At 51.6% G+C, this 19,755-nt stretch overlaps 1 protein-coding gene, 1 long non-coding RNA gene and 1 other non-coding gene across 3 annotated transcripts in view; 1 reads left to right on the top strand and 2 right to left on the bottom strand.

Moving 5' to 3' along the window:
• Positions 1-335: 335 nt before the first annotated feature.
• The window catches only part of RAB11FIP4 (RAB11 family interacting protein 4), a 117,707-nt gene continuing 98,287 nt past the window's right edge, over positions 336-19,755 (top strand). The window contains exon 1 of the mRNA XM_072747749.1: positions 336-542. Within this exon, the coding sequence (XP_072603850.1) occupies positions 384-542 (159 nt within the window). The 5' untranslated portion in view covers positions 336-383. The remainder of the gene's footprint in view (positions 543-19,755) is intronic.
• Positions 4,116-10,397, bottom strand: LOC112933135 (uncharacterized). The gene is made up of 3 exons (XR_003237603.2): positions 7,599-10,397; positions 6,878-6,990; positions 4,116-4,540 (listed from the first exon to the last, which is right to left on the bottom strand). It is a non-coding gene; the product is annotated as an uncharacterized lncRNA (long non-coding RNA).
• Positions 13,302-13,408, bottom strand: LOC112933210 (U6 spliceosomal RNA). Its single transcript, XR_003237620.1, has one exon. It is a non-coding gene; the product is annotated as a U6 spliceosomal RNA (small nuclear RNA).

The raw sequence follows: 19,755 nt of genomic DNA, 5'->3' as shown, positions 1-19,755 counted from the left end.
AGAGGGCGGGGCCTCGGTGCGGGGGGGTTTCCGGGCGCCGGCCGCGCGCCCCCCTCCGGTTTTCGGGGGCCCGCGGGAGAGCGAGGCGGCTGAGGCGGCTGAGGCGGCTGGGCGGGGTCGGCCCGGCCCGGGGGAGCGCGGCGGCTTTTGTCTGCAGCCTCCGCGCCGCCGCCCCTCCCCGCCCGCCCGCCCGCCCGCCCGGAGCGCGGGGCTGCGGCGCGGCTGACACGGCTCGGCCGCCGGCGGGCGGAGGCTGCGCGTGGCGGCGGCGCGCGGGCGGCGGCGGCGGGCGGCGGCGATGGCGGCGGCGGCGGCGGCGCGGGGCGGGCTGCGGCGGGCGCGGCGGGCGGCGCGGGGCTCGGGCTAGCCGCGGGGCCGGCCGGATGGCGGGCGGCGCGGGCTGGGCGGGCGCCCCCGCGGCTCTGCTGCGCTCCGTGCGCCGCCTGCGCGAGGTGTTCGAGGTGTGCGGCCGCGACCCCGACGGCTTCCTGCGCGTGGAGCGCGTCGCGGCGCTGGGGCTGCGCTTCGGCCAGGGCGAGGAGGTAAGGGCGCCGCGCGCCGTCCCCGGGCTGGGACCCGCCGCCCCCGCCGCGCCCGCGGCAGCCCAGGGCCCTCCCAGCCCACCTCCCCTCCCCCGCACTGCACTGCGGAGCCCCGGCGCCTGGGTGCGTGGGAACCGAATTCCAGGACGCGGGGGTGGGGGGGGTGGGGGGGGCGCCCGCCCCGCTGGGCCCAGCCGGGGTCGGGGGCCAACGAGGAGCGCTCTGCGGCCTGGCAGCGCCCACCCTGCACACGCACCCGGAAGGGGGGTGACACGTGCTGGCCCCTCACGGCCCGGGGCAGGCCTCAGGCGCCCGGTAGCTGCGGCAGGCCAGCCAGGGCCAAGCTGGCGGAGGGCAGCCGAGCAGTGTCTCTGTGGTCGGCCCGCGTCTGTCTGGGGAAAGCAGTTCCGTTGGTTGTTAGCAGAGGGTGGGTGTTGCCAGTGGGGTGGGAAGAGGAATATCAGTAAATGCCCCCTCGGCCATGGCCATGGGCACGGGGACTGGTGACTGTGTCTGGGTGGAAAGGCAGGGGACCCACCTGGCAGGAGAGCATCCATCCCCAGCCTCCTGTCACTGCCCACTCTGACCCGCCCAGGGCTTTCTCCTAGTGAGTTAAGGCCACCTAAGGCCTCAGGCTCCACATGGGAAGCAGGGGGGCTGAGGGCCTCAGGTGGGCCAGTGGTTCACATTCTGTCCCTGGGGACCCCAGGCCTAGCATTCTGGATTGTGGGAGAAACCTTGACGTGGTTAGGTTGGACCCTTGCCTCTCTGTCACCTGGCAAGGGGGAGATGATAGATGATCATCTCTCCTTAGCACTTGGGCATGGCGAGGATTTGGGAGCAGTAGGTGGAAGAGGATGAGGCAGGTATCAAGTTTAAGAACCCAGATTCCCCATCCCAGGAAACTCAGTGCTGTGGTTCCTGTTGGAGCCCACACTTCCTGCAGCCATCATGATCCTTCTCCTTCCCCTAAGGCCAGCCAAGCCCCTCACCCTCACCAGTGGCTCCCTCTGAGATCAGCTGAGCAGCCCCTTAGCATAGGGAGAGCCCCAGCACACGGGACACAAGGCACAGCACCTGCCTCGCTCTGCTAGAACCTGGAGTTCCAGAACAGCAAAGCAGTTCTTCCAGCAATCTGTGCAGGAAACCACCTGAGCCCCCAGCAAGTGTCGTCACTTTGCTCCCGAGGTGGATAGCTGCTGTTGTTAGAACCTTCTCCCTCCTGCACTCTCAGAGCCAAACCTGTTTGTTACATAGTCGGCGCGGTTCTGCAAAGGGACTCTCCTGGGTCTCTCTTCTATGTGACAGGCTTTAAATATTTGAAAAGAGCACTCCTGCCCCCTTTACTGCTTCCCATCCACTCCTTCCCATCTTTACTTCTCTGGGTCGAATATCCTCTATTCCTGAAGCGCCAGCCATTTCCATATGACCTGGCAGAGGGGCCAAATCTGTGGCTTATGACCGTGGAGCCGCCCTAGTAATAACACAGAGGCCCTGAGTCAGGAGCACCCCCCCACCCAGGGATGGCTCCAACCCCAGCAGCTGACACACATGCAGGTGATTCAAGGTGAGGCTGCCTTTTGCGTGGTGTACCACACTTTTCTTTCATATTGACTTTATGGCCATCAAAACCCCCAAGGATCTTTCTTAGAAACCTCTGCCAAACCAGGATTCCCCTCAATCCTGGAGAAAGGTTAGTGATTTCTTTCCTTTGACAGCATCATCTTATATTATTACAGAAGCAGTTTATAATCACTGTAGGAAGTTAGAAATATGGGCAAGCAAAAATAAAAGTATTATGTTCCATCTCCCAGGCAGATCTGCTGTAACACCTTGGTCACATCCTTCCAGAACTATTTCTATGCTTATATGTAGATCTCCCTCGTAAAATGAGATCATGCTGTGCATACTGTTTTGTAACCTGATTTTTTTTTCCAGTAAATGATCATCACTTTCTGCTTCAGTAAATTTTCATCTCATTTAATATGCAGACCGTATTCACATTTCCCTGTTTGGCCCCAAAATGTCGATTTTTACTGTTTTGTTTAAACCAGTTTCCTGTCTAGAACTGTGCAGTGCGTCAGTTGTCATGACCCATAGGTCTCTCTGTTCTAATGCAGTTCCTTTTTAAGAAAAAAAAATTTTTAATGATCCTGACTTGTTGAGATCAGGCCTTTTATCTGTGTCAGTGATTTCTTGAATCAAAATCTGTTACTTGGCCCTTATTCCTATTAAATTTCATCTTGTTCATTTTGCCTCCTGGTAATAGACGATAGAGAAAATTTAAGATCCCATCTCTAGCACTCTCAGCCACTATCCTGCCTGCAGGTTGGAAAAGCAGGTGTTTTGTCTGAATCCACAGGCTGATTGCAAACACAGGGCAGGACCACGGACAGGGCCTAGTAGAGGCAGCTCTATTCACGCTGTATTGTTGATGGAGACCCACAGACAAACATTTTGCTTCCCTACTCACTATACATTACAATGGAGGAAAGTCATTTCTCTACAGGTAGGGATCCCTTCAAAACTCTACGTGCTTGGACAATTTCTATTTTATTTGTTCAAAAATCAGGTGGAGACCTAGATTTCCCAACCCACTAGTGCTCAAGGCTGGATAACTGTTGTTTGTTAGATATGGGGTTCAGCAAACTTCTCAGGGCTGGTTACTCACATTTTACCAACTACCCTCAACACCAAGGATGCCAGAATCCTTTGCAGAAATCAAAATTTGCTACTAGATTGCAAAGTATAAAATAACCATGAGGCCATACTAATATAAATAAATGATTAAATGAATGAATGAACAAATGCATACTAGGAGCATTTCCCATACAGAAGTAATTTATAATTAATAATAAATAACTTCCTCATCAAGGACGTAGAGCATAACTCCCCACCCCTTAAGCGAAGTGTCAGACGTGCGTAGTGACTGCCTTCTAAAGGGGAAGGAGTGAGTTTCCAGCAGAGAAGCCTGAGAAGCACTGCCTCAGCCACACGATCAAGGTCAACATCAACAGTGATAAGTCAGATAGATCATGTGTACCCTTGATGTGATGTCATAAGAGGCACTTTACCTCCCTGGTCTTCCTCCTTGAGCCCATAACCACAGTCTAGTCATGAGAAAAATATCAGACAAACCCCAACCGAGGGATCTTCTGCAAAACACCTAATTGGTATTCCTCAAATTTGTCAAGGTCATCAAAACCAGGGGAAGTCTGAGAAACTGTCACAGCTAAGCACAGCCTATGGAGACACGGCAACTAAATAATGTAGACAGGATCCTGGAACAAGAACAGGACATTAGGTAAAAACTAAGGAAGTCTGAATAAAGTATGCACTTGAATTAGTAATGATATTATGTATATATAAGGTTGGCCTCTGACACCCCCCTGATTTATTATTAGCTTAGGAATCATAGTAGAAAAGAGAAGAGAGAAAATTTGATGAAAATATGAGTACCTGAAATTGCAACACAAAGGCTGACCTTTTGAAGAATGTGAAGATGGGGGGAAACACCCCTGTCCAAACCCTGAAAGTCATTAGTATGTGGGAGCAGACAATGACAAGACCATGTTGACTTCTTATGTCTTTTTTTTTTTTCTAACCTTTCTCAGCCTCTGTTTGCTCATCCATAGAGTGGTGATGATAATAGTCCCCATTCCACTGGGTCATCATGGGGCTTGAACCAGCTCCTATATGTCACATACATAGTCCAGGGTCGCCGAGTAGGCACACTGTCAGGACTGCTCCTGCACTTGTTATGATTGTCTTCTAAAACCTGCAAGCACCTTTGTGAGGCTGTTCTGGGCCGGGGGTTTTCTGGGGTTGAGGTCAAGGTCTGTGACTTGCTCTTGCACCACAAGGTCTGTGGTGCTCTCAGCTCAGAGCTGCCAGCCCCTCTTGTAGCCTTTCAGCAGTCTGGGGATGGAAGACCTTCAGAGCAGCCAGAGGTGGGCCACATGCTTGTCCTCTTTCCAGTTTGAAGACCATCCTTCCTGCTAGAAAAATTGCAAACAAAAGTAGTTGAGTGTCATCTCTGCCATCTGTTAACAAAGCACCAGCTCCCCTGAGCAGGGGGCCTGTCCTTCCCACTGGGAATGAGGCATTCATGTCCCCCACAGGTGCGGCTGGAGCTTGGGAGGTAGGGAAGTGATAGCAAGATCAGGAAAGCCTCAGCCATTCTCTGTAGAAGATTGGATGTGTGTTTGGGAACAGAGGCTGGCTCTAGCAGGAGACTATGACATACAGTCAGAGAGGAGGAAGGTCTGGACTTGAGCAGCACGGGCGGATGGAATCAGCAGGGGCCCAAAAGGCCTGCAAAGCCCCAACAAGTCACTCCTAGACAGTTCAAGGCATTATTGGTGAACAGGTGGCCTCTATGTGTCCAGCCTAATGGGGACATGCTAGAGATGACCGAGCTGACAAAACAAAGGGGAAAGGCCTAGGCCCTGAGCTTTGAAAGACAAGGTCGGGGTGCCTGTGGCCCACGAAGGGGGAACAGAACAAGAGTGAAAGACCTCTTATCTGCACTTCTGCTCCTGCTGGGTGCTCCCTAGAGGGTGCAGTCCCTCAAGCATAGGGGTGAGTGCAAGGTACCACACTCCAGGGCTGGGGGTGGATGGTGCAAGCCCTAGCTGGGATGCAACACCCTCTGGCCTCTGACCTGCCCGCACCACAGCCTGGCTGTGCTGGGAGAAGGGCTGTGTGATGAAAGCCCATGGAGTCTGGTCCATCTTGTTGGACATTCTTGAAGTGGCCTGAATCCATATGGCACACCCCTCTAGGTTATAGCTTTCTTCCCAAGATACTGGGTTCTAGAAAAGATGAAAGCTCCAGGGAGTGTAAGACTTGGTTGCAGGCAGATGTCTGGTGCCTCCCTGTTGAGATCTGAATAAGGGAATAGAATCAGGCCTTCCAAACAGCAAGACATGTCCCCGGAAAGCAGTTTCTGTGGCTGGAGGAAGATCTGAGCTACCAGTGGGTGCTGGGCTGTCCCCCTGTGAAGTAGGACTTGCCCCCCTTTCACAGGTGGGTGCCCCAGGGCTCAGAATTACCAGCCTGGGTAGGCAGAGTGGATATTATACCTGGCCCCAACTCCAAGGCCCAGGAATGTTCCCTGGCTTCAGGAAGAGAACCAAAGAGGCAAAGAAGGCAAAAGGAGATGGGGTGGTGGAAGCCGGGACAGAGGGAGCAGCGTTTGGCCTGTGGCTGAGGATCTCCCTCATGCCTCCCTGGAATGGTGGGCCTAGAGGGCGAATGCAGGAACCTGGTGGGTGGGGGGCAGATAGCTGAGAAACCAGTCCTCCTCCCGTGGCTTGGGTGGCTCCTCCACCGTCTGCACTGGTCAACAACCCTGTCTGTGGGTCCCTTCCGCGGACTTGGGGAGGGAGGTTCCTCACCTGACCCTGGGGTAAGTGTGTGAAGCCACAGGGCTCCTATGCCTCCTGCTGCGGTGGGCTCTGTGGCCCTTGCAGCCATAAGTCAGTCCCAGCCCCAGCCCTGAGCAGCCCCACCAGTGCAGAAGGAGAGGCTGTCAGTCCCAAGTGACGGTTAGAGCTGGGCCTGCTGGTGGAGGGAGGGATAGGGGACATGCCTGCTGACCTGGAAACAGAATGAATGTCATGAGTGCGTTAACTGCTGTCTACACACACACACACACACACACACACACACACACACACACACGATTGGGTGAAGGCCCTGAAATTTTTATAAGTGTAGCCTTAATGGAAATGCCTTTTCATGTAAGCGTTGTCTTTAGATGTTTTCAGGATTAAAAATTTTATTTTTCTTTCCATTAACACCTTGTATGCCTGCTGTATGCCAAAACTCTCCCTGGCACTGGGAGACCAGGGTGGCCTGGAGATGGGAAGGAGACAGGCAAAGGAATGAAAATTACTATCAGTTGGTGTTAGGTACAAAGAAGACACTAGGTACAGAGACGAAACCAAAGGAAGACTTTTGCCCCTTAGAATGACGGGGAGGAGGCCTCTTCTGTCCTGGGGCACATTTTTGTGGAATGAAGTCGGGGACTGGTTGCACCTGCAGATATCTGCAGGTGGCTGACCCTCGCAGAGACAGGAGCAGGCCTGGAGGTTAGAGATGTGCCAGGTGGCCTGTGGCGTGAAGGGAGATGGGCAGGGAGGGAGATCTCTCCAGGCAAGAGATGCTGGAAGCCCGAACAGGGCAGCCGTGGAGGAGGAGGAGGGGGAGTGGCTGAGTGTGGATACTAGAGCCCATGGGAAGTAGAGTGTGAGAGGAGAGAATTTGGAGAATTTGCTGGATGGGGAAGACTGAGGTGGGAGGCGGGTTGGGCAAGAAGTCAGGAGATGTACCTGGCATCCACGTAGAGATGTGTGCCAGCACTGGGTGGATGAGCCCAAGGAATGCGCCTTGGGCCTGCTTCTGCTGGCAGACCCTTGACTGACCTTCTTCCACACTGGCCCTTCTGTCTCACGGCCCCACAACAGAGGAGTTGTTTTGAGGGAAAAACAGAGAACCTGATTAAGGTGTGATTCAGCCCCCTTTAAAAGCCAGGCACAGGTTAGGGCCCCAGGGACTCAGCTGGGCTGGCTTGGGACATCTCAAGCCTTGTGTCTTCCGTCCAGGATGCTGACTGCTTGTCTGTCAGCTTGTCCGTCTCAGAGCTACTCCTTGCCCCCTCCCTGCACAGAGTAGGAACTGGCCAGGGCCATAGTTCGTTGCTTGAATATGCTGTTGACATGACTACTGGCCCTCTCCAGTGGACGCTGACTGAAGCCATCCCCCAATTAGACTGGGGCTCTTTGTACCCTTCTGCTCTATGCTGTTCCCCCACCCCACCCACAGCACCCTCTGATCCTTGGACACCCCCCCCCCCACTGAGGCATACCTTAAGGCCACCAACCTGCCACCCCTGGGGTCACTGCTGAGGGCCCCATTGTTCATAGTTGCACACTCTTGGGGGTGGAGGAACAAAGCAGCTCAGAATGTAGAAATTTGCATACAAGTGATGCAAGAGTAGAGTAAGCCTCCAGGCCGCCAAGTTCCCTTTAGACCTAAGACCCTGAGTCTCACCCATGTCTCACTTGCTGTAGCACAAAACTCAAAGAAGATGTCCAGCTTCCTCCAAAAGCCAGTGTTGATTGCGCATTAGCCTATAGTGGCCATTGTCTCCAGGAAGATCTCAATCTAAGACCAATAAATACCTGGACAGGGTAGACAGGTAAATCAGAGGGCTGATTTAAGAGGGGAGTAGGGGTACATTCAGTGCTTGTGTGACTCTGGAACAGCCCTGCCAAGAGCTGAGGACTCACTGCCTCCCTAGGCCAGCCCATTCTGTCCTAACAAGGCTCTGGCTGAGTTCTTTTTCATATAAGTGAGCTAAGATCTGTCCCACGAAGCTCCATCTTTTGCTCATTCTTCCCTCTCCCCATCCATCCAGCCATCTACCTGCATATTTGACAGTGCATCCACTTAAACATCCACTTAGCCAGCCAGCCAGCCATCTATCTGCTCATCCATCCATCTGAACATCTGCCTCCCTGTTGACCCATCTACTCATGCATTTGTTACACATCCATCCATTTGTCCATCCATCTGTTCACTCACCTTTCCACCAGCCTCCCCTGCCCATCCATTCACCATACAAACAGCATTTACCAGTCTCTTCCAGGTCTGAGGCCTAAGCACAGATCCAGGGCTGGGGACTGGAATTTTCAGGGAGTGACATGTGGCTGTTTGTGGAGAAGGTAGAGGAAGGACAGGGAAAGTGAGGGCGAGGGCTGGAGTAGGGGCCAGACGGTGACCTCATGGAGGGCTCAGGAGCTGAGGCTAGCTGGCTGGCTGGCTCCAATGAGTCGTGGATGGGCAGCAGCACCCCAGCACGTGCCTCCCTGCCTTGGAGTTAGCTGGTTTTGATTCCTCACTTCCGACACTGGCCATTGTGTCTGGAGAGGGCTGAGCCCTTACCGTAAGAAGCGAAGGCCTAGATTATTTCAAAGCTGCTTATTAGGATGGATGTACCTGTTTCCTTATCTGGAAAATGGGGGTCATCACCCCATTTGTGGGACTGTCTTGGGAACTGGAGCATGGTGCCTTTCTTCAGGCCACCTGTTCCATGATCCTTGTTGGTATCCCTGCTGGTCTCAGTCCTATGCGTGTGCCTCTGACCCCTTTCTGCCTGGTACTCTTCTAGACCTAGACCTCCCTTGTCCAGTGGCTCAGCCTCTAGTGACTTTCCTGTGGACAGGGTGGGTGAAGAAATGATTTGTGCTATCTTCATAGTTCTCATTCTCTTTCATCCTGGAAAAACCCTGAGAACCAGAAAGGTAAAGTGAGTCATCCAGGGTCCCCCAGTAAGTGGAGGAGCTGGGATATGAACCCAGGCCTGTCTGGCTCTAAAGCAGCCTCCTTGGGACACCTGGGTTCAGCAGTTGAGGGTTTGCCTTTGGCTCAGGGCGTGATCCCAGGTCCAGGGATCGAGTCCCACATCAGGCTTCCTGCAAGGAACCTGCTTCTCTCTCTGCCCATGTTTCTCCCTTTCTCTCATGAGTAAATAAATAAGTCTTAAAATAAATAAATAAATGAAGCAGTCTCCTTAGTGCCTCCAGGTTTTTCCAGGGGAGGGGGGGAGAGGGGGAGGATGATCAGGTCTGAGTTTCAGAAGTTTGACATTGGAGAAGCCTCAAATATGAGGCTTTGTCTGGCTTTCTAGATCTGGGGTGGCCCGGGTTCAGGAGGTGGAGCAGTACCTGGCTGGAGCCATAATTAGAAATAGGTTTATAATCTGCAGGGTGGCGGCGGGGGGGGGGGCCTCCAGGTGCCCGTGATGGGCCCCACAGGCCTGGCTGCCCTGGCTGTGATGGAAAGGCAGGTGGCAACAGGAGCTGAGGTTTTAGGGCGGAGAGAGGCTGCCAGCAACCTCACTGCAAATTGTGCATCTCCACTGTTTCATGTGGGTTTCCTGCCAGGCACTCCATCATCCTCCATGGTCTCCAGGCGTGTAGGGCAGGGGCAGGGGGCCAACTCCCAAACAAGACACCCGACAGCACCCTGTCCCCATTCTCTGGGCTCCTTCGTCATCTTGGCCCATGCTGCAGGCCCTTCCCGGCCACGAAGGCCCTGCAGCCTCAGCCAGCCTTGACCTCCTTTTGCTCCCCGTGCCTCCACCTCCCCCAGCATCTCAGTTCAGGCCAGGCCGCAGTAATACTTTGTCAGGGCGCTGGCTTCAGGCACACTTGGTCTGAGAAGGTGGCTCTGCCACCTTCTAGCTGTGTGAATCAATGTTACATAACCTCTCAGGTGGCTCAGCCTCACCTGTAAGGCAGGGATAATATTAGCAAGCTCTTAACGCCACGTGTGACACAGATTAAGTGTCATAGATATTTGTTAATATCACTATGTCAGGTTTGGGGCTAGAGGGCATACAGCTGGTTAGGACAGGGCTCCTTCCCTGAGGGGCTCACCCTGGGAGTGGGTATAGCGGGGATGTTCTAAGAGGGAAGTCGGGGCTCACCTCTGTGCCCCGGGCAGCACTGGAGACTTGTCCAGGTGGCTTGGGTGCCAAGACAGGAGACTCACTCTGCCTGGGGAGGGGAACGCCTCCCAGGGCTGACGGTGGAGTCTTAAACAGGGTCGACCAGGGCAGAGGGAAAGGATGGCTATGCCAGAAGAGAGACCCGCGGGGCAGGAGGGATGGCAGGTAGGAGAGGGAGCGAGCTGCCAGGCAGGTGGAGGACAGATGGGGAGGTGGCTGGATAAGACATCGAAAGGGTTGAAGCAAAATGATAACGTGGCTCCACTGTGTTTTAGACAAACCCGCCTGGCAGTCCCGTGGGGCTGGGGGAAAAGAGGCTGACATGGAGACCACTGCCCTGGTGCAGGGGCAGAAAGAAGTGGGTGAGGCGACAGAGGAGTGGAGGGTCAGAGGGTGGCTTCCGGGCCGTCCACTGGACTTCACAGCACTGTGCTCGATGAGTAGGAGAAGGCATCATGTCACAAGTGTCCTGTGCTCCCCACTTAGGTGGCTGGGTGATAGGGCCTGAGCCCAGCTCGAGGATGTCTACCCACCTGCACAGCTCACGAGGCCTGCCCTCATGCTCAAGGATCCCTCCCAGGACAGCTGCTTTTTATTTCAAAAACAAGAAAGTTCCAAATATTATCAATTTATAACAACTCTATAGAACAAGAAAGCTAACCAGCACCAAATGGTATTTTTATGCCTTAATATCCACACTGTGTCTTTGGCAGTGACCCACATGTGGTTATGACCAGAGTGTATGAGCTGTCTGGCCTCTGGAGGTACCTGGGCTGGCTGGTCAGCCCCTAGCCCCTGAGCTGGTAGGGGGAGGGTAGAGCCTAAAGGAAGCTTTGTTCCTGGATGATGCCCCAAGAGAGTGGAGTTGGGGGTGCTTGGGGGAAGAGTCCCGGGCCCTCCCCATAAGCATTCTACCTGCACTGCACACTGGGCTGGCCTCCCTCAGTAACACTCACTATCGCCAAGGTCCCAGCCTGCCTGAGCTCTGTTCCTAGCCTGCTGCCTGGCTGCCAACTAGAGGACTGGCCTCTGCTGTGGGCTTCTCAAAACCCTGACCCTGAGTGGGTAGTGCCGGGAGATATCTGCTGCCATGTCCTAGACACTGAGTGGGTAAGTCAAGAGCCTATTTGCCCATTCATCTGAGGAGAGGTATTGGGCTTCTGGCTGCCCTTGGTGGGGCCATCCAATGGTCTGGTCGTCGGCTTCTTCCTATCTGTCCCCTCCCCACCTCTGATATGATTCGTCTGAGGCATGAGGGTGCCTGTTTCTCCACATCTCCAACAACACTGAGTATTATTTTAAATTTGTTTCTGCCAGCTTGATAGATGTATAATATGTAATAGTATCTCAAACTTGGTTACATTTTCATTTTTGATCACTGATGAAAGTTTGCATTTTTCCCCTGTTGCTATTTGTTCTTGGTATTTCTGCATAAACTGTTGTATCCATCCCTTCTGAGCACTGATTAGCTCAGAGGAACTTTTGTTTTGATCTTTATATATATATATATATTTTATGATAGGCACACAGTGAGAGAGAGAGAGAGGCAGAGACATAGGCAGAGGGAGAAGCAGGCCCCATGCACCCGGAGCCCGACGTGAGATTCGATCCCGGGTCTCCAGGATCGCGCCCTGGGCCAAAGGCAGGCGCTAAACCGCTGCGCCACCCAGGGATCCCCTGATCTTTATATTTTTTTAATTGGTTCTTTATATTTTTTCAGAACTGCTTGTCATTTTCTATTCTTATACTTGCCTCCCTTTTGTATTTGTTGATCACATTTTATTACTTGAAAATTTTCCTACATTTGAATATTTCTTCTTTCAATGATATCATTTCTAATTATATGTATCATTTTCATAGTACTGTAGGGGCCAAGGACAGGCCACCTTAGAATGGACCACTTTGGAGTGAAGGTTATTTTGAGTTAAAAAAAAAAAATCAAAACCCAGCAGATTCAGGAAAAACTCTTTACCTCCCCCTGACTGCCTAAAATAAATTGAGATAGAGGACCTGCTCTGTCACCTAGTTAACTACATTACGATATGAACTGGGTATGGTAGACAGGGAGGAACCTGGCAAGGCCTGTTTAATCAAAGTCCTCTGAGTCTCATTGGTTCTAAGTGGCCCCAACATTTGTTTACCAAACATGTATTCTTTTTCATCTTCCTGTGGTTTTCATTCCTTCCCTTTGAAGCCCCAGACGCCTACCCCCTTCTGCTCAGTTCAGGATGACCATATACCTCATTTTGCCTGACTGTCTTTGGAATTTCCACATCTGTGTGGGCTCCCCATAAATATGAAATGAAATCTGATTTTCTCCTGTTAATCTGTCATGTCAATTTGATTCTTAGTCCAGCCAGAAGGACCTCGAAGGGCAAAGGAAATTCTTCCTCCCCAATGGTAGTTAGGAACTTATTTCCTATCTCTAGCAAGAATAAATGAGCTGTTTTCTTTCCAAAGCATCCCCCCCATTTGTAAAAATATTTAACTTTAACCCACTTGGAATTTATTTTTTTTTAAGATTTTATTTATTTGAGAGAAAGGGAAAGCATGAGAAGAGAGAGGGGCAGAGGGAGAAGCAGGCTCCCTGCTGAGCAGGCTCCATCCCAGGATCCCTAAGATCATGGCCCAGGCCAAAGGCAGAAGCTTAACTGACTGAGCCACCCAGGCACCGCCTCCCAAGTTGGAATTTATTTTGAAGTTCATCCAACATTCAGTTCTATTAATATTTTAAATTTATTTCTAAACTAGAACTGAATTCCATTAGTTTTTTCCTTTTCTGTTTTTTTTCTCACCCTTTATATTCAAAAGGAAAAGTTAAAGAATATGATGAACACCAGATATACTAGATTCTAGATTCATCAGCTTTTACCATTTGGCCACATACACTTTCTTTTACTCTGTCGGTAATTATCCATCTATAACTTATCTTCTTCGGTGTTGTTTTGTTTCACAGAAGCATTTTAAGTAAGTGATGACATCTTGACAGTTCCCCCATAAACACTTTGGAGTGTAAGAACAGGGACAGTCTCCCACCTAAACAAGTGTCATCATCGTAACTAAAAATTATGTTAATTCAACAGTATCATCTAAGATTCAATCCGTATTCCAATTTCCACAGTTGTTCTCAAACTGTCCTTCCTAGCTTCTTTCTCTCTCTCTCTCTCTCTCCTTTTTTTTTTTTTTGCTCTCTCTTTTGTTTTTTTTTTGTTTTGTTTTGTTTTGTTTTTTTTTTTTTTTTTTTAAATATGGAACGCTTCACGAATTTGCGTGTCATCCTTGCGCAGGGGCCATGCTAATCTTCTCTGTATCGTTCCAATTTTAGTATATGTGCTGCCGAAGCGAGCACTTGCTCTCTCTTTTGATCCGGGATCCAACCAGGGATCACATATCATATCTGGTTTGTCACGTGCCTCTTTCATCTCCTTGAAATTAGAAGTATCTCTGATTTATTTATCTATGTTCTTGGCTTTCACTACATTGACATTTTCTTTCAAGTCCAGGCCGTTGTCCCATAGGCTGCCCCATAATCTGGATATGTCTGATTGTTTCTTTGTATTTTTGTCAAGGAGAGGTGACAGTGTGGACTTCTCAGAGCATCACATAAGAAGACACGTGACACCAGTTTGTCCCTTTATTGAGTTTAATCACTTGGTTAAGGCTCTGCCTGCCTGACCCCTTCAATATAATGTACCTCTTCCCCTTTATAATTAATGAACATTCTAGGGGGCAGTGCTTTGAGACACTGTAAATATTTGATTCCCCAGCAGCTTTTCACGCACTGGCTTTAGCATCCACTGATGTTCCTTGCTGTGTAAATTACATTGGTGGCAGCAAAATGGTGATTTTTTCCAATTCTGTCATTTCTTCTAGAGAGGGCATGTTGTTCGGCGAAGATCTTTCCTTCACCCCCTTTTCTGAATGTCACTATGGACTCACGCATGCTTTTCTTTCCAGGGTGTTATTATAATCCATTACCATCATTCCTATTTTTGATGCTCAGAGAATTTTTGTTTTGTTTTTAATGCAACATAAAATTTTGCTCATTAGCATAAAACATTTTAAAATTGAGACATCAATCATCATTACCTTTAAAAAAAAGCTCTCTGATACTCTTTACCACTTATGGATTTATAAAGCATATAACACGTTCTCAAGGTCTTCATTTGGTATTGTTTTTATATTTATTGTTAGCCATCTTTACTATATGTTTAATTTTCCCAATAGGAGCAAAATATTAACATAAAAATAAATGTCTTACAATTAGGCTAAATTAATGTTTAATATTTAATGTGTTTTGTTACTACTGAAGATGAAATACTTTTTTCCCATTGATTTTTTTCCTAGCTGCATGTCACTAGCACATAGAATACAATTGATTTTTCTAAATTTATCTCATAACTCACCACTGGTATGTACTCATTTATTACTTTTAGTAATTTTCTGGTTGATTTCTTTGGATTTTCTAAGTAAGCAATCATGTCCTCTTCAGAAAGCAATAATTTTATTATGTCTTCCTTCACTGTATTTATGACTTCAATTACTTTTGCTTCTAGAAGTAGTTGGAACAGGGGTGGGTACGGGAATTGCTCTAACTCAGGAGGGGTTGGGAATGAGGCATGCTAGGATGTTGGCTACATGACCTAGCTGCAAGTTAGGAAAATAGGCTGATAGGTGCCTGGGCTGCAGTTACCCTGGTGGTCTCACAAGCAGTGCTGCCCAGGCTCCTGTTGCTGTGGGAGGTGGTCTACCTTAGAGGGAAGGGGCTGGCAAGAGGCAGTCAGGTGTTCTTGGCTGTGGATTGGTGGGGGACTCCAGCCTTGAGATGCAGGCAAACCCAGGCAGAAGCAGCACAGCAGGGGGGATGGACAGGCTGAAACTAACTTGCTGCCCACAGAGCACCAAAGAGCTGGCTTTGGGCAGCCAGAAGCAGCAGGTAGGGCTGAGATTGTTCTTTGTGCCCTGCTCTGGTCTTGGACAAGTTGGTGGAGCCAGTGAGAATAAGGGTTGGTGGGGCTGGCAGAGGCAAGACCCTACTATCCCTTTCTTACTACTCTTTTAACTGGATTGACTGTCCATTACTGCCATTAAGTAGGGTGTTAGCCATGGGGTTTAGGCTTGTAATTTTTAGCATGTTAATAAAGACCGCCCTCTCCTTGTCCCATTTTCCTTTCTCTGTTAAATGTGTTCGTGATGTTTACTATTTTCCCAGTTGATGCGAAGAATAGGCCCGGAAGGGGGAATCTTATAGGCCAGTCCTGGTCAGGAGGCCATCCCCAGAGACTGACCCCAAGCTGCCTGGACCAGGAGGGTACAGTTCCCCAAAGGAAAGTCAAAGCACGCTCACCTGGTGAGGGGCAAGTGAGGATGTTGGACAGAGAGAGGACAGACTGCAGGGCAACCCAGCCTGCCCAGTGCTCTCCATCCCCAGCCGGCCTGGGAGGAGCAGGAGGGGAGTTTGCTTCTGTATCTCCCTGGGGAAACAGGCTGTAAGGACAGCAGCTGGCTTTTTACCCTGTTCTGCCCCCAGCACCCAGCCTGGCCGGGGCACACAGCAAGGGCACAGTGAGTGTTACTTACACACCTGAGTGAGTAAATAAATAAATTGCAAGGGGACCAGCCCAGAACCCAGGCACCCGGCTCCTACTAGTAGAGCTCCACCCTACAGCTGTTGATTGGTAAGCAAATTCCTCTCTACCTCTGGGGGCTGCGTGATGGTTTGGGGGCCGAAGGCTTTGTGGTCAAAGACTCAGCCTCTGGGGCTGGACGGGTCAGAGGTCAAGTCCCAGGAACTTGCTGGCTCTGTGACCTGGGCTGAGTCTCTGAGCCTCACCTGTGAAATGGGGATATGATGCCGTTCTCCTTGACAGTGGATTGAGAGAATGAGGTGAAGCACTTAGCCCCATGCCTGGTACACCCTAAGCCCTCTATAGGGGGGGAGTTATTTTTGTGAACCCTCTAGAGCTGAAGGGACATTTATTTTTTTTTTTTATTTTTTATTTATTTATGATAGTCACAGAGAGAGAGAGAGAGAGGCAAAGACACAGGCAGAGGGAGAAGCAGGCTCCATGCACCGGGAGCCCGACGTGGGATTCGATCCCGGGTCTCCAGGATCGCGCCCTGGGCCAAAGGCAGGCGCTAAACCGCTGCGCCACCCAGGGATCCCTGAAGGGACATTTAGAAGAGGAAGTACAGCACTGGGCATGGCTGGCTGCGGAGGTGCTGGCTGCTGCCCCCATCCCTCGTTGTGTGTGGCCCCAGGTTGTGGATGATGATGATGACGATGGAAAAACATGTGAGCACAGCTCTGTGATGGGCACTGTGCCTGCCACAGTGGATACAAGAGGGAACTGAACAGCAGGAAGGAGTGCAGGCTCTTGAAGTTTGAAATCTGGCTCCATCCCTTCCTAGCAAACAAGCCCTTATTCCCTGTGCCTCAGTGGCCTCACCTGTAAAGTGGGGATAATAATAGAAACTCCTCCATCAGCTTGTGACATGTACATGTACATGGGTTACTGCATGTACACCTGGCTAATAGTACCCCCCACCATGTCATTGTCTCATTGTCAGATTATATCATTGTCATCATTATTATTGCTGTTATTCAGTGAACACTCAGCCCAGCCAGGGAGCCAGCCAGAGAGCCAGCCAGAACCTGTCACTCCCCTGGAGAGGTTGTACCATGTGATCTGAGTCTGTGCAGGCTTTGCTATCACCCCCACTGTGGCTGGAACATTCTCACCACAGCCACCCAAGCACCCTCTTGCCAGCCTCAGAGGGCATGTGCCAGGCTCAAAGCCCAAAGGCCCCAGGCCTGCTGTCCCTGGCTGTGTGAGGTCACTAGTCACTCAATCTGGATTTCCCTCCCAGGTCTCGTCATCAGACACTCCAGGAAGGCCTTTGAAAATGTAGGAACCACCAGACGCTGCAGGCCTGTGCTGGAAATGTCCCCCAGGCTTCCGCCCAGAGGCCGCACAGGCTCCAGATCATAATGCTGGGGTCCCCTCCTGGCCCCTGGTGCTGCTGAGCCTGCTTCCTGGTCTAGTAACAGAGGGCAGGAACTTTCCCTTCAAGGGCCCCTATGAGGGTAAATGAGGTGTCCCAGGGGCTCCCAGAATGGTGCCGGGAACCCTCTTAAATTGCTTGCTTCCTTTCAGCCCACAGCTCCAGTCCACTTAGTATGGGGGACAGGTATACATTTTTTTAAAAGGATTTATTTATTTATTTGAGAGAGAAAACATGCATGAGCAGTAGGAAGGGCAGAGGGAGAGAATCTTTCAAGCAACTCCCTGCTGAGCCAGAGCCCCACACAGGGCTCAATCCAACGACCCTGAGATCATGACCTGAGTGGAAGCCAGGAGTCAGACACTTAACCGACTGAGTCCCCAGGCACCCCAAGAGGTATACATTATGAACAAGGGTACAAATCATGTATGAACCCTCCTGCCTCTGCTTTTTGCTGCTGTGCTGCCTGGAAAAGAAATTTGCCTCTGCAAAGCACTCCCTCAAAGCAAAGGATTCAACCCGCTGGCCCTAAGGAACTTCCCCAGTGTGGTGTGCTGCTTTGCATGGGACCAGCCACTGGGAATGCAGGGCCTCCTGCAGAGAAAGAGGGATGGGTGCAGCTGAGAGGACAAGAGGACGAGAGGACATGTGGAAGAAAGTCCAGACCTGGCAGCCCCTGGTGCCTTTATGCCCCCTGGCACTCAGGGTTGGGGCCCCAGAGCTGCTCCTCCACCCAGGGAACTGCTTGGTTCTGGCAGGACCCACGGAGATACCTAGTGGGTGGGTGCAGGCAGCCTGGGAGCTGCACCCCAAAAACCACCTGGCCACGGGGAATAGGGCAAGTGGACTACACAAGTCACATACCCTCCTCTCTCTCAGATTCCATTTTACTGGGGAAATGGCCCATTTAACATCCTGTGCAAAAACCGAGAAGCTGCCAGTGGCAGTGGCCAGAGCAGGGGTTCCACCTTGAGTTTGAGAGACCCTGGTCCTGCAAAGACCAGGGCACAAGGTCAAGCAAATTTGGAAAGGGGCTTACATATCCCTCACCTTAGTCTAGCGTGCCTCTGACGCCTTGACCTCAGAACCCCCTTCTCACAGGACGCCTCAGTGCTCCCTAAGAAGTACCTTCCTGTGACCTTGGGCAAAGGCTCAGCCTCTTGAGGGTCCCCTTGGCTTCCTTTGTGAGACTGCCCCCCCTCCCACCTCACAGGACAAGGGACCGGCAGGACGGGGCCGCATTAGTCTCTGCTGTCCCCACTGGCACAGCAACCCGACCACAGTTGGCCCTCTTGGTGAGAGACATGGGGATCTGAGGTCATGGAGTCTGGCTATGGACCCGAGCTTGATCCAAGCTGTCTTAACCATCACCTCTGAGATCCTTGTGAGGTTTCTCACAAGGGGAACTGCTGGGAGGACATCACATCTTCCTCTGCAGTCACCACAGGTGTCTGGCTGACCTCTTCCGCAGCAGAAAGGGAGCTTGAGTCACGCAGGGGAGTGAGGCTGGCGGGGGTGTCATTAGACAAAGGCCTGCTTGGCCTGGCACTCTCAAATCCATGATCTCTTTTGGCCCCCTGGGCATGGTATGAGGTGGGTGGGTTGCCCACCCCATTTCACAGATGGAAACACTGAGGCTCAGAGGGTCAGGGTTCACCCAGCATCTCATGGTAGGTTTACAGCAAGGCTTTCTTCTCTCCTTCATTTAGAAATTCCCTAATGAGGTTTCCAGAACTAGTGAGCTTTCTATTGTGCCGTCTTCTGGTGTGTTGACAGCAACAACATTGGAATTTCTGGCTGGAGCCACCACATTTTGCTTTGTTTCAAGTAGCTAAACCTCAGCTCACAGGAAGGCTGTGAGATGCTCCGGTGAACTCCACTCTCGGGGTAAAGGGGTAACGGAGGGCAGGCAGGAAGGCATTTCTGTTTGAGTTTAGTTGACGTGTCAGTGTCTGAGGGAGGGCAGCCTGGGGCTGAGGCCTGGTGCAGGGGGCGGGAGCTTAGAACCAGGACCTGGGTCAGTTGGGAGGGCAGCAGAGTGGGATAGATGGGAGAGGTGGGGTCCTGGGACCACAGCCTGGGAGGGAGCACTGGTGAGGGGCAGTGTTCCCAGCTCCAGCAGGCCCACACTCCCCTTCAGTGAGCAGATATTCCCATTGCACGTTAAATAAAGGGCCCCAAACCAACCAGAGCTCTAGAGGGGGTGGCACCTATCGGCCTACCCCAAGGATCAAAGATGCCAACCATGGGCCTGATGCTGAGGTCAGAGCCAGTGGTGGATGCAAGCCGCACCTTCCCGCAGTGCCTCCTTTGAGCACGGTGCCTCCCCCGAACCCCAGAGCAGTGTCCCAGGACAGATGCCCTTCCCTTTGCACAGTGAGCTCCCTGCCTTCGTGACAGGAAACCTCCACCTGGGGTGATGACACCTGCATTAGGGATAGCCCGTCTATCCTGGGGCCCACCCTCAATTTCCCTTCCTACTCTGCTACCCCAGAGTTCCAGGTGGTGTACACAGATTAGACTCCCTCTTGTGCTCCTGCTTCAGAATCCCAGGAGGGTCCTTGAAGGTCACCTAGAACATCACAATCCAGAGTGCTCCAGGGACCAGCAGCATGTTAGACATGCAGGGCCCGCCCCAGCCCTGATGAATCAGAATCTACGTCTCTACAAAATGCCCTGGTGTCTCACAGG

The sequence above is a fragment of the Vulpes vulpes genome, chromosome 2 (genome assembly GCF_048418805.1).
Source record: "Vulpes vulpes isolate BD-2025 chromosome 2, VulVul3, whole genome shotgun sequence".
In the NCBI taxonomy this organism is placed as follows: domain Eukaryota; kingdom Metazoa; phylum Chordata; class Mammalia; order Carnivora; family Canidae; genus Vulpes; species Vulpes vulpes.
The sequence above is the reverse complement of the archived record's forward strand: the minus strand, read 5'-3'. Positions and strand labels throughout refer to the sequence as shown.